Genomic DNA, 14,590 nt, shown 5'->3' on the forward strand with positions numbered 1-14,590 from the left:
CTCTGATGATGATGCCTGATTTCCCATTCACCAGGCTTCAGAATTCTGCTGTGCTGAAGTTCAGTGCTATAGGAGAGGCCCAAATAGGGGCCCTGGGGAGTGGCCTCCAGGGGGCAGTGCTTTTACACTCTGCAGGACACCCCGGTGGACAGAAACCTCCGGTCCCGCTCAAGGAAGAGCTGAAGGCCTGTGCAGCAGCTCTGTGAATGGGCAGTCGTGGGTCTCACACCGCACATTTCTATCCTCTCTTCCAAAGGACTGAAGGAGTATGGCTGCTCTTAGCCTCCTGTCTGCCAGACTCTTCGGATTAAAGTGCCAACTCCTCGCCCGGCCCCCAGGCCTGCCCCAGCTTGGGCTCTGCCCAAAGTCTGCTGGTGGGACTCGCCTTCCAGCATTCGTCCCACACGCTGCTCCCTTCCACAGATGCGTCTTCTCCAACCAGCCTCGTGGCCTAGGAAATTCACATCTTTGGCTCATCATCTCCGGGAGTCTCCCTGGACCAGGTGCCCCTTCTTTGTACCCTTCTTTGTATTGAATAACCCTCTGAGCCTTCCCACCTGCGTACAACCATCCTGTTGGCTAATCTGTAGTACATACGCATGTCCAGCTCCTTGGTGGCTAAGGCCAGGACAGGTGCAATTTATCTTTGTAGCACAAATGTCTGGCATGCAGTAGGTACAAACAGATGCTGAATAAAAGAATGAAATCAAATGGTGGCAATTCAGAAGCCCTGCTGTTATCTTCTGGGAAATGGGCTGTGGAATCTTGTGGGCATGGAGGATGACAGATGGTCGAAGAAGAAAAATTAGGTGACAGCCAAAGAGCAGAATCACACGTCTCCACTGAAAGGGGGACAGTCACCATGACCAGGGCATGCCCAGCCACACCGACACAGCCATGGGCCCTCATGAGGCCGCAGTCTCTGGCCCCACACTGGCCAAGCCAGAGTTCCTCTGAAGCTCTTGGAAGAAGAGCTGATGCTGGAGACTCCTGAGGCGCTCCAGGTCCTCGGGGGACAGCATCTCGGTTGGCTTTCCTTCTCCCTCTTCCATAAACCCTTCGGGGGGCTGTGGACAGCTCCTGGAGATATAGCCCTGGTCCGACTGCTCCTCCTCAGAGGGGACCTGGGGGCGTGTGAGGCCCGCCGTCGGGCTCACACACAGTGCCTGGGCTTGGCAGCTCAGGTGCTGTTGGAAGAAGGAGAAAGGCAAGCTCCCAGCTAGGACCCCGGCATCATCCAGGGGGAGGCTGGGTGGTGCTGTGGGGCTGCTGCCGAGAGGCGGGTCCTCTGCTTGCTGCGGGAGGAAGAGGATGCAGTTCCGCTGAGGGCCACGGGCTTCCAGCAGAGGGCAGGCCTCACCTGGCTCCACCAAGGTCACGTGGCTGGTCACTCTACTCTGAACCATGCAGTGTGGGACAGGCACTATGGCTTGAGCTGGAGGGACCGTTTCCAACGGAAACACTTGTGTTTGAAGGGGGGTTGCCAGAGGCCTCTGGGGCTGCACCTGAGCTTCCAGCCTTGTCATCCCCCTTCCTTCCTCCCCAAGGAGCAGATCCACAGCCAGACAGCCCGGGGAGGCAGGCTCTCGCACCAGTGGCCGCTGACGGATGATGCCGCCCCCTGAGGGCAGCAGGGGCTCATCAAATGCTTCTTCATCCAGGGACGGGAGTTCCTGGTTATCAGTGGAGCCAAGATTCTCCTGCTCAAACCAGTCAGGGTACTGGATCTGCCAATCCCGGAACCTCTCCACGGCCTCCTTCAGTTGCAGGCCACTGGTGCTCTGCAGGTAGTTCTGCCCTGTGAGCTCCCCGACACAGCGCATCTGCCCAGGCCCGAACATCTCCATGTCCTGCACCCGGAAGTAGACCTCCTCCAGCTTGTCCATGAGTGGGTACCTGGAGGTGATGTTGAAGAGATCTGGGATGTCACTCTCACTGCTGATGGAGTTGAAGTAGCAGACGATGTAGGTTCCAAAGCAGGCTGGCTTCTTGAAGTCTGGGAGAATCATGTTCATGGCAGCTGTGAACAGGTCCCCAGCAGGCTTGCAGTGGTCACAGCGAAGCTGGACAGAGGGCTCTTCCCAGCCCAGCATGGCCTGCCACTTGGCCCGGGTTCCCCGGGAACACAGGACAATGATCTTGGAGCCGCTCTCCACCATCTCCTGCTTCTGGCGGCCCACCCAGGTCATGACCCCCACCTCGGAGATGACCTGCTCCTGCAGCAGATCGAGAGCCACTTCGGTGCCGCAGACAGTGAGCAGGAACTGCGCGAACTTCAGGACCACATCCACATAGAGGGGGTGGTCGGCTGAGTAGACAATCCAGACCTTCTTCGGCTTCAGGGGTGGTGGGGTCAAGGCAGCAGGGGGCTGAACATCTGAGAGGAAAAGGGAAGGAGTCACGCTCACAGGACCGTGAGGGTCACGGGCAGCACCCCTACCCGCTGTCCAGCCCAGATGGGCCTGCACCCCGCAGAACCTGGTTCTCACCCCTGAAAATTATGACCAAGGCCTTGGAATAAACCAAGGGCTGCTCTTCATTTGTTTTGTTGCCTGAAAACAACCCAGTCTAGTGCCTTCCGGGAAAAGAATCTTCCCTCACTCCCAATTCCTTTAGCCTGTACTTTAAATATCTTTAAAATGACACCAATCCTGGGCTGGAGCAATAGCACAGCGGGTAGGGCATTTGCCTTGCATGAGGCCGACCTGGCCGACCCAGGTTTGATTCCTCCACCCCTCTCGGAGAGCCTGGCAAGCTACTGAGAGTATCTTGCCCACACGGCAAAGCCTGGCAAGCTACCCATGTCGTATTCAATATGCCAATACCAGTAACAACAAGTCTCACAATTTGTTGTGGGATGTTACTGGTGCCCACTCGAGCAAATCGATGAACAATGGGAGGACAGTGCTACAGACACCAATCCTGCCTAGGAATGGGAGTATCTTACCAAAGGAAGGACTGTTTGAGGGGCCCCCAGCTGTGCTGAGGCAGGGCTTACTCCTGCGCTCAGGGTCCCTGCTGGGGCCTTGTGAAACCATTGCCCACTGCATACTCTCTCCAGCCCTTATAGGAAGGATTTTGTTCCTCAGAATGTAAGATCCTTACCTTCCTTTCCTATTCAGATGATTTAGAAAACTCATCCGAGTTCTGTCCCTAAGCCATGTTACCCCGTAATTCTCTGTGGGGTACTGGGCCTCTCACTGTGAGGTCTCCAGAAGGGACCAAAGCCTGGCAGGTGAGCCCCCAATGTATCTCTAGAGAACTGCCCGCCACGCCTTTGGATGTGTGCAGACCCTAGAAACACTGACCTGTGGACATGTTGGCGTCACCTGGCTTTCCGTGGTGCGACCCTGGAAGAAAAAGAACGCTTTAAGGTGGGTCTCCTACAAGAGAAAGGGGAGCCAGGAGTGTCTGAAGGGAATTCTGCCCCAGCTCTGGCGAAGGGCAAACGACATGGAGGGCTGTCCAGGCACGGTTGTCAGATGCTTCGAGGCCTTCTGTGAAGGCGGGGCTGTCCTTGAAGGTGCCCGGCTGGGACCCTGGGTCTGCACTGCGGGGTTCAGTAAAGCCTCTACCACCTTGTCAACTCAGCTTCTCCTGGGTTTGTGATTCTTGGTGCAGGACCCCTGACACATCCATCAGCTGGAGGCAAGGATTCTGCAGCACTGAATTGAAAGGGACCCTTAGAGCTGTGGCCAGGAGTCCTCTTTCCCCCCTCACTATGGTCCTACCAGACTTGGAGCAGAGCACTAAGGGGGTGAGCTCTCATGGCCTCTCTGAGGAGCAGCCCATGGGGCCCTCTGACACTGCTTCTGGGAGTGCGGAGGCCAGAAGACGCCCAAGACCCCCAAAATCAGAGAGAAGAGAAAAGACTGGAGACTTGTGGTGAAGGAGCACACCACAACAGGCGTTTCCCCACTCACCCCTCTGGTGACAGAGGTGTGAGCGAAAACAGTCAGAATCTTGATTTCAAGCCCTAGTCTTTGGGACCCTGGTAACTGTTGAGAGAGTTATGGGCGGAGGGCGAGTTATCTTCCCGTTGTGCTCTGTCCACTGTGTGGGCCTTGAGGTGTCTCAGTCTGTGAAGAAGCACATGAGACCTTCCCTTTTACTTTGTTCATCCCTGCAGTGCTGAGGGGACCCAGGTGACGTCAGGGGTAGAGCCTGGGCTCCTGCACGTGCTCAAACCCTTTGAGCCATTGCCCTGGCCCAGAGACCGTCTCTGCTTTGATGCCCCCGTAATTCTCTGGGGAAGGGTCATCTCTGCAGGTCTCCTGTTCTCACTGCAGTTACAGTAGAATCGACTCTGACAAGTCCCTTGGGCACTGGATAGCCTCCCTGATTACTGAGGAAAAAGAGGGGTTGTGTAGTGGCAGAGGAGGACTGAGCCCCTTAATCGGATTCTCTCCTGCTTAGAACTTGGCTGAAGGCTGCCAACAAAGAGGATGATGCTCTTTTTTTGTTTGTTTTGGGGTCACATCTTGGGATGCTTAGAGGTTAGTTCTGGCTCTGCACTCAGAAATTACTCCTGGCAGTGCTCACGGGACCACAGGAGATGCCAGAGGACAAACCAGGTCACCAAGGCAAATGCCCCCCCGATGTACTATTGTTCCAGCCCCAGGAACTGCTCTGCCACATGCACGTCCCACTGCCCTCCCTGGAAGCACCTGCCAACACTGCATCTCACCACAGCCCTTGAACAAGGGACTGTTATCCACTTTTCTGAAAAGAAAACCCAACCTGGGTTGCAAAAAAGCACAGTAGAAATGACATCTGCACCTGTATGTTCACTGCAACAGTTTACAGTAGCCAGAATCTGGAAACAACCCCAGGTGCCCGAGAACAGACGACTGGTTAAAGAAACTCTGGTACATCTACACAATGGAATACTATGCAGCTGTTAGGAAAGATGAACTCATAAAATTTGCTTCTAAGTAGATGATCATGTCATGCTAAGTGAAATGAGTCAAAAAGAGGGGGACAGACAGAATGACTGCACTCATTTGTGGAATATAAAATAACATAATACGAGACACCCAAGGACAGTAGACACAAGGGCCAGAAATACTGCTCCATAGTTGGAAGCCTGCCTCATGAGCTGAGGGAGAAGGCAGCTGGGATAGAGAAGGGATCACTAAGAAAATGATGGCTGGAGGGATCGCTCGGGATGGGAGATGTGTGCTCAAAGTAGATAAAGGACCAATCATTATGAAAACCACAATACCCATAAGTAGAGAGACAGTAAGAGGGAAACTGTCTGCCATAGAGGTAGGGTTGAGAAGGGAAGGGGAGATACTGAGGACACTGTGGTGGAAAATGGGCACTGGTGGAGGGATGGGTATTCGATCATTGAGATCATGACTGAAACTCAAACATGAAAGCTTTGTAACTCTATCTCAGGTGATTCAATTAAAAAAAAAAGAATAAAGAAAGAAAAGAAAACCAAACCTGGTTGTTAAGCAACTTGCCTACACAGTGGACCAGGGAGCCAGAGCCAGTCCCCTGCGTCCTCCCCGAGCCTCCCCTGCCTCCCTGGTCCACCAGCATCCTGTCCCTTGCTCCTCTCCTTGACCTCCTATGTGGGAGGCTGCACAAAGGGGGTGCTCAGGGGGTCCCACTAGCCTGCTGACCATTCACATGTGGGGACCCTCAGCCTAACTCCAATTTGGCGACTTTAATAGTCCCAATTTAGTAGCAACCATAAACACAAACACTGTCCTCCCGTTGTTTGTCGATTTGCTCAAGCAGGCCCAGTAACATCTCCATTGTTGTTACTGTGTTTGGCATATCCAATACGTCACGGGGAGCTTGCCAGGCTTTGCCGTGTAGGCGAGATACTCTCAGTAGCTTGCCGGGCTCTCCGAGAGGGGCGGAGGAATCTAACCCGGCTCGGCTGGGCTGGCTGCGTGCAAGGCAAACACCCTACCACTGTGCTATCGCTCCAGCCCAATAGCAACCATAGACTGAGCAAACACCAGGCCAAGTTCTCTGCTAAGTTCTCATATGCACCGTTCCACCCAATCCTCACTCCTGTGGTTTTCACTTTACCACAGAGAAACCTGACTAGGGTCAGGCTACCTGCCCAGGCAGGGAGTGGTGGAGCCAGCACGTGGACTGGCCTAATCAAACTGGGCCCTGAGGTGTGGTCAGAGATCAGTAATGTCTGTCCCTAAGCTGAGATTTGAGATGCGGCCTGACATGTTTCCAGAGACCAAAGGAAGAAGGAAGAAGAGAGGAGCAGGGGATGGTCTGAGGGGCAGCCGCTTACCAGCCAACTTCCATGCCAGGCAGACGGTCAACAGAATGACCGAGGCCACCAGCAGAAGGGCGATGCCAGTGATGAGCCCGTACGTCCAGAGGGGCAGTGACTCTGCAGAACAGAACAGAGTGGGCATGCGCCAGGAGAGGAGAGGTGAGCAATACCTGCCCTGGGGCCCCCAGCTCCGCACCGTGCTGTGCTGAAGGACTCCCTCCACCCCTGGTTCTACCCTGCTCTGCCATCAATGTGGCATGCAGCCCTGGCACTGTCACTGAGGGGTGTCGCACTGAGAAGGGGAGCTGGCTTACCTGCAGCTGGTTCTGCAAGGGGAACAAAGGAGAAACGATGGTCTTGATTAGTAAGTCATCACTAAAGCACCCCGTCACCCACTGAGGTCCTACCCCCCAGAGTGGAAGCAGGCACTCAGACCCAGTGACACCCTCGGCAGAGAAGAGCCCACTGGGCGACAAGCCCGACAAAGCCCCAGGAGGCTGAGTTCTCATCCAGGTCAGCGATTGCACAGGGTTGGAGACTGCAGATGAGTTCGGACTGAGAGGATCCGGGGGTGTGAGTGGGAATGGGAACCTGGGGTTCTCTGCATTCGGGGTGTGTGCCTGGAGCTTTGTGCCTCAGTTTCCTGAGTGTGGGGCGGGCATCTGCCCTGCACAGTCCGATGGCTACCAGTTCAGGAGTTTCATGACGGACAGCACACCCGAGCACCACACACAGTCCATGGAGTGGATTTGCAACACTGGGAATCACCTCGCCCCAACCCCCACCGCTTCCGTCCTGAACACAGGTGCAATTCTCCAGGTGATGCAGTCATGTAAGGCAGGCCCCTTCCAGCCTTCGCACCCTTTCCCCCCAGGCCTGAGGCACTCCCCCTAAAAGAGTGCTCCTACCCTCTGGACCAGCCCAGGCGCAGCTCAGTCACGAGCTCCTCACCTGCTGTGTCTGGGAGGGCAGGGCAGGGCAGAGTCACCGAGTATCGGAGGCAGTCGTTCAGACAGCTGCTGAAGAAGGGCTGGAGCTGCAGAGGAGAGAAGGGGCAGGCCAGGGGCACTGTGAGAGGCCGGGCACGCAGGAAGCACCCTGAGGGCTCTCTGCTAGCAGAGGCTACTGACGCCGGATGGGCGACTCTGGCATCTCAAGTGTAGCACAGGCAGCCCAAGAAAAATTAACTCAAAATCAACTCTGTGCTGACTCTGAGGTGTTTCTGTCAGCACTCACCTGCACTGCATTTCTCAGACCAAAAGGGGTTCTGAGCGGAGGGCTAAGAAGTCTGCACCCGGGTTACCCACCTGCACGTGGTGGCGGCAGCACCAGCTATCGGGCAAGCTGAGCATGACGTTGATCTGCTGGTGGAAATCCTCCTCTGGGGGCTGGAAGGGGAGGAAGCGGGAAGGTGGAGGGACCCACGGACACTCCTGCTGCCACCCGCGGCTCTGCTTAGCAAGGTGGGGGGCAGAGACACCTGTGGTCTCAGTTTCAGGAGAAAAGAAACAGCCACGAGGGTCTGTAGTGACCCTGCAAGGACCCAGCAGGCTGGGGAGCCACGGACCCACCTGCCCTCAGGGCACCTCCTGGATTTTATTTCTCCTTCTTCTAATCTTTGCACTGAGAAATTCCTCGCCTCCTTTTGGGAATGTGAGGAAAAGAGGAAAACAAAAAGAGAAGAGGAAAGGAAGTGGGAAACTGGAGAGACTAGGGTGGTAGGAACAGATCAACTAATTTCTATCAACTACAGAATCAACTCAAAACCCAGTGCTTTTTATTTTTTTTTTTTCTTTTTGGGTCATGCCTGGTGATGCTCAGGGGTTACTCCTGGCTCTGCACTCAGGAATTACTCCTGGCGGTGCTCCGGGGACCATATAGGATGCCGGGAATCGAACCTGGATTGCCATGTGCAAGGCAAATGCTCTTCCTGCTGTGCTATCGCTCCGGTCAACAGTTTTAACGCTAATTACTGCTCTAGATCAACTGTTATCAAGCTCCAATCAAAAGGCCGAGCTAAGAGCAGGGTGGAAATGACCAGAGTGCTGGCCCTCTGGGCCATGGGGTGGTGACCAGCCGCTGGAGAGGGCCATGGAGGGAGCCGGATTACCGCAGGGACATCCAGGGTGTGCGTGAGGCAGCTGCGGTTCTCCGAGCTCGGAAAGCTGTGAAGCAGGACGTGGTAGTGGGCAGACTCGTTCCACACGGTGAAGCCCACCCGCAGCTGGCGGGGCTCCAGCAGCTCCGCGGTGAGGTTGGGGTCCCACAGGCTGCCTGTAGGGCAGAGGCCGGGCCGCCAGTGAGGGAGCGCACGCACAGCACACAGAGGCCAGCCCTGCCAAGGCCCCAGCACTTACCCGCGGTCACGCAGGGCGTGGAGGTCTTCATGCTGGGGTCCCTGCAGCCTGCAGGACGGGAAGGAGTGGAGCTGCTACGCCTCTGCCTTAGAGCGTGGCTGGTCCAGATGCCTCTCATCTTTATTTCTGGGCAGCCTGGCGACTGATGGCCCCTTCAAAACTAGCCCCAGACAGAACCTGGCTTCTGGCCAGAGGCATTCTGCAGTCTAGCCCTCCTCTCAGGGTTCACAGTCTCCTGTACTGGGGCCGGAGCGATAGCACAGCGGAGAGGGCGACTGCCTTGCATTCGGCCAAGCCAAGTTCGATCCCCAGCATCCCATATGGTCCCCCTGAGCACCACCAGGAATTATTCCTGAATGAAGACCCAGGAGTAACCACTGAGAACCGCTGGGTATGGCCAAAAAATTTTCAATTAACAACAACAACAAAAGTTTCCTGCACTGAAAAGGAGTCTCAGTCTACTCTAGTCCCATCACCTCCCACCACCAACTTCCTCTCCCTGCGTGCTGACTCCTCACTAAGGGACACACCCTCCCTCCCTCCCTCCCTCCCAGGCATTTCCCCCAGTTTTCGTAGGCTCCCCACATGACTTCCCCAGGCAGAGACTCATCTGCATCGCTAGCAAGTTCTGAGCTAATTCCACACGCTGGTTTGGGCTAGTATCATCCACTCCCAATCCCCAGGGCCCCTCGCCATAACATTTTAACTCTGGTTCAAGAAGACATGTGACAGGCATGAACTTTAGAGGGACAGGGGCCAGGTCACACTACTCTAGGAGCAGAGAAAATGGGGGAGATTCACTCACTCAGCAATATTCACCAAGTATCGGTATGTGCCAATACTCCAGCACTGCTCTGGCATTGATTTTTTTCTTTTTTTCTTTTTTTTTTTTTTTGCTTTTTGGGTCACACCCAGCGATGCACAGGAGTTACTCCTGGCTCTGCACTCAGGAGTTACTCCTGGCGGTGCTGGGGGACCATATGGGATGCTGGGAATCAAAGTCGGGTCAGCTGCGTGCAAGGCAAACGCCCTACCAGCTGTGCTATCGCTCCAGTCCCACTGCTCTGACACTGGAGACGCATGCTAACTAAAGCCCCTGCCCGCTGCAAAGCACATCCCAGGAGAAAAGATGGGCAGAACCAAACAGCTTATTGCCACAAACTCTGTCACTCTAATTTCAGGGTATGATGAGGAATATGACAAGAAAAAGCGATATAATCAGATGTTCTGTGTGTGTCCATAGGTGGATGCTTCCGGGATGAAGAGGCCATCACTGCCCTTAATAACCTGATCTTCTCCCTAAACAGGCCATGTGGAATGTTCCGGAGAGTGAAATAGGTCTATGACCCCACTGCCCTCCAGGGACCTGGGGTTCAAGAGGAAAATTGCTCTGGTGAGCAGGAAAAAGGAACCCCCACAACAAAGGGACTGAATATGGACAAAGGACTACCTGGTGTGGCCTTCCCTCCAAATAGAAAATGATTTTATTTTATTTACTTTATTTTTTTTGGGTCACACCCAGCGATGCATAGGAGTTACTCCTGGTTCATGCACTCAGGAATTACCCCTGGCGGTGCTTGGGGGACTATATGGGATGCTGGGAATTGAACCTGGGTCGGCCGTGTGCAAGGCAAATGCCCTACCCACTGTGCTATTGCTCCAGCCCCAGAAAAATATTTTAATAATGAGTAAGGCAATTTGTGGTTGAGCCTGAAGAGGACAGGGACATAGAAGGTACACACACACACACACACACAAAACATGTTTCAGAAGATAACCTCAAAGGCAGGACTCAAAGGCAGCTTGAGGTAGGGGGAAGAAGTTAGAGGGAAGAAGTCATGGGATTGAGGAACCATGCAGGAGTTGAGATGAGAGAGGAGAGAGGAGGGGGCCGGGGGAGAAGGCAGCAAAGCTGTCTGTGTGGGACTGAACCGAGGTCAGCTGCCTGCAAGGCCAGCACCCCAAGGAGCGACATCTCAAGTGTAAGAATGATTTGTCCTTTAGATCCTTCTGGGGCGGGACAAGAGCTTTTCTAGGAGGAGGGAAGGAATTTGGTTCCTGCAAGAACCCTGGGGTCATGGGCCAGCACCTACTGTGTGTCCCTAGAGAGGTTGCTGAGCCCCAGGCCCTGAGAGCTGTGGAACCTGGACAAGCTCTGATGTGGCAGCCTCTGTCCAGCGCAGCAGGCAGGCTGGTATCCAACACGGTGGTTGACATCGCCCCGGGGAGGGACGCACTTGGAGCACGCGCTTACCAGGCACAAGGAAGCTCTTGGACTCGTGGTTCGGGTCCCCGTCAGAGCTGGATTTGGGCAGGTGGTTAACAGTCACCTCATACTTCTGGCCAGGTTCTACCACAAAGTGACTGAAGTTAAAGCGCCACTGAAAATAAAGGAGGAAGGAAGGTTGGCCAGTTGACACACAGAACACCTCTGGCCTGTCCGTACCAAAAACCCCACCTCCCTCAGCCCCTGAGAGATCAGTCCAAAACAAGAACAGGGCCTGGAGACCCAGGACGGGGCTAAGGCTCTTGCTCTGCACGCGAGTGACCCTGGCTCAGTCTTCAGCACTTCAGGGTCCCCCAAGCACCACAGGGAGCGACCACCTACTGCAGGGTGCGGCCCCAACACCCCCCTCCAGCCTTAAGAACAAAATCCCAATCTAGCAGCACCAGGATCTTTGCTTTTTCTCCTCGTGTTTGCCTATTGAAAACTAAGGGGCTGTGGGTCCAGCTCTGTGGGCTGGAGCTAAGCTCTGCTCTTGGGAGCCCCAAATTCAATCCCCACCACCACCTGGGGTGACCGCCTAGTACAGAGGCAGGAGTACAAATGAAACAAAAAAAAACAACCTACACCTGGCCTCATCAGCATCGTCCTGTGTCAGGGAACCCAGGAATTCTCAGCGAAACACAATCCATTTGGAGCTGCTTCTTCCCCACTTACCGCAGGATGCTCCAGTCTGGACAGAAACTTGAACTTGACACACAAACGCTCATTGGTGTTCAGCTGCAGGAGAGACAACTCTGCGCCCTTCAGGACCTGGAAGCTGGCTAAAGGGGGCAGATACGGATCTCAACAAGCAGCTGCCGCACCACTCGCAGGCCTCTGGGCTTGCTCACTTTCAGAAAAAGCTGTGCACTGACCCAACCCTTCATTTCCTGTTCACATTTGCTCATGAGCCTGGGTGAGCCTCCTTGCAAATGACGTTCAGCTGCCTAACCCATTTCAGATTTGTACCAGATTACAGACTCATAGTGAAGACACTGGACACACTGGTGAGTGTCTTAGGACTGCTACAGGCAGGAGAAGCAGGGTCTCACAAGGTAAGGTCAACCTGGGGCTGGCTCTGTGAATCCCAGGCTTCCCAATTCTGTAATACAAATCCCCAAGGGGTAGGGATTTGGTTGGATGATTTGGCTAGATGTGGTTGGGCTGGAAATATACAGCACCTTGGATGCAGCCAACCCGGGTTCATTCTCTGGCATCCTATACAGTCCCCCAAGCTCTACCAGGAATAATTCCTGAATGTCCATCCAGGAGTACCCTCTGAACACTGCCAGGTGTGCACCCCCTCCCCAGAAAAAAAAAACTAGAAACAACAAGTCGAAAGGAAGTGGCAGCCTCTGGGTACCAGGAAGATGGCAGAGGGGTTAGGGGTGCACGCAATCATGAACCCAACTGCAGTTCAATCCCCAGCACGGCAAGACCCTGAGCATCACCAGATAGTCCTGGAGGCCCCCAAGCACTGATGGGATGGCACTGGGGGATCCTTGTCACGCAGAGCCTGAACAGCAACATATCCTTGGATTCTAGCTAGAAGTGCCAAATACTAGAGACATCTGGGTACCCTGAGCACTGTTTTGGAGCACTCATCCCAATGTCAGTTCCTAAGTTAAGGGAAAAAGCAGGCTGGCAAATGTGTAAGTATTTCCCTTTAAATATTTGGTACTGCAGACAAAGAACGAACCACTCAACTTGACTCTTTCCCAGCCTGGTAGGAGGAAGGGAAAAAAAAAGTTTAGGCTGTAGGTAGTCTTCCCATCAAGGATGAAGGGATGAGAGGTGTGAGGATTACTGTGAAAGTCGGCAGTGCAGGATGTGAGGGAGCCTTTCGCCCCAGGATCTGGGCCTCCTGTCTGAGCAAGGATAAAGCTGCCAGTCCTGAGCGCGCACGGCCCCTGGGTGGCCCTCTTACAGTGGGGCGGCTACCTGGTCTCCAATCCCACTCACAGTCTCCCTTCAGCATCCACTCGATGTGAAGCACGGGGAGCAGCTCTCCATGCTGGGTCTGGGCCAAGTGCAGGTGGACCTGGATGTTCTTGGGGGGCGAGGGAGTCAGGTTTTCGAGGCGGATCCAGCTGTCATCAAGGCAGGTACCTGGTCCCCAGGAAAAGGAGCAGAGAATACTTGTCCGACAATAGACTCAGAGAACTATAAGAACAGAGACACGCCAGCGAAGGGGGCAGCTGTGGGCTTAGGGAGAGATTTGATTTGATTTTTAGGTATTTATTTCTTTTGTAGTGTTGTGGATGGAGCCCCTGGAATCACATAAACAAAGCAACAAGCTTTCCTGCTGACGCAGGTGCTGGGCCAGGCGTCAGAGGCTTGTGACTGCCTGTCCACTCTGTCCCAGTGCTTCTCTGGCCCCTGCAAAGCTCTGAGGTCTAGGATGCATTTCAGGAGTGAAGACAATGAACACACATGGCTTTGACATGAAGCAGGGGTTAGAAATGGGAGCACATGGCTGACCAGGAGTAAACCCCAGCATCCCAAGCGCCACTAGGAATAATTCCCGAGCACAGAGCCAGGAGTAAGCCCTGAGCATGGTGGGTGTGACCCTCCCTCCTCACCCCACCCCCAGCCAAAAGAAATGGGGTAGCATAGCAGGGGCAGAGCCCGGCAAGCTACCGAGAGTATCTCACCCGCACGGCAGAGCCTGGCAAGCTCCCCGTGACGTATTCGATATGCCAGACACAGTAACAACAAAGTCTCCAATGGAGACGTTACTGGGCCCGCTCGAGCAAGGAAGTGATTAAAAGTTGCTTTATTAAACCACAACACCCAAAAGGAGAGAGAGAACAAAAGGGAATGCCCTGCCACAGAGGCAGGGCGGGGTGGGGGGGATGGGGGTGGAAGGGATGCTTGGGACCTGTGGTGGTGGAGGATGGGCACTGGTGGAGGGATGGGTACTTGATCATTGTATAACTGAAACCCAAGCACAAAAATTTGTAAGTCTACAACTGTACCGCATGGTGTTTCACTAAAGGATAAAGATAAAGATAAAGGCCCTCCCGTTGATCTTCGATTTGCTCGAGCGGGCCCAGTAACGTCTCCATTGGAGACTTTGTTGTTACTGTGTCTGGCATATCCAATACTCTCGGTAGCTTGCCGGGCTCTCCGAGAGGGGCGGAGGAATCGAACTCGGGTCGGCCATGTTGGCCGCTTGTAAGGCGAACGCCCTACCCGCTGTGCTATCGCTCCAGCCCATTAGTGTTTCACTAATAAAAAATAGTTGCTTTATTTATTTCAGGGGTGTCGAAAGGTAAGGAAACAGGAAATGTGCACTTTCTCTTGATTTATGATAGAAAACAGGGTCTGGAGAGGTGGTTCAGCAGGTAGTGTGCTTGCCTTGCAAACCCAGCCAACTGGGTTTGATTGCCAAGCAGCCCATATGGTCCCCTGAGCCCCACGGAGTGTGACCCTTGAGCTTAGCGATAAGCGTGAGCCCTGAGCACCGCTGGGTGTGGCTCAAAACCCAAAGCAAAAGAAAGAAAATCAGCTCCATGCTGCTTTCTCTCACATTACAGTGATAACTCTGGCGAGTAAGCCAGTGTCACAGACAGACCAGGCAAGCACCCAGTATCCCAGCGGCAGCTGCCCTCACGTCCTGACTGGGAACAAAGAGGAGTCTTGCTAGGGCTTGCAGGCACACACAGCCAGTACCCAAGCTCCTTCCTGCTATACCCCTCCCGCTGAGCAACA

The 14,590-nt window shown here is 54.3% G+C and overlaps 1 protein-coding gene across 1 annotated transcript in view; it reads right to left on the minus strand.

Moving 5' to 3' along the window:
• The window catches only part of IL17RA (interleukin 17 receptor A), a 34,525-nt gene that overhangs the window by 5,076 nt on the left and 14,859 nt on the right, over positions 1–14,590 (minus strand). Inside the window, exons 3-12 of the mRNA XM_056119984.1 lie at positions 12,839–12,985; positions 11,537–11,658; positions 10,865–10,991; positions 8,611–8,658; positions 8,364–8,527; positions 7,561–7,641; positions 7,205–7,289; positions 6,269–6,370; positions 3,309–3,350; positions 935–2,377 (exon numbers count right to left, since the gene is read on the minus strand). Of these exons, the coding sequence (XP_055975959.1) occupies positions 935–2,377; positions 3,309–3,350; positions 6,269–6,370; positions 7,205–7,289; positions 7,561–7,641; positions 8,364–8,527; positions 8,611–8,658; positions 10,865–10,991; positions 11,537–11,658; positions 12,839–12,985 (2,361 nt within the window). The remainder of the gene's footprint in view (positions 1–934; positions 2,378–3,308; positions 3,351–6,268; positions 6,371–7,204; positions 7,290–7,560; positions 7,642–8,363; positions 8,528–8,610; positions 8,659–10,864; positions 10,992–11,536; positions 11,659–12,838; positions 12,986–14,590) is intronic.

The sequence above is a fragment of the Sorex fumeus genome, unplaced genomic scaffold (assembly GCF_029834395.1).
Source record: "Sorex fumeus unplaced genomic scaffold, SorFum_2.1 ptg000042l, whole genome shotgun sequence".
Taxonomy (NCBI): Eukaryota; Metazoa; Chordata; class Mammalia; order Eulipotyphla; family Soricidae; genus Sorex; species Sorex fumeus.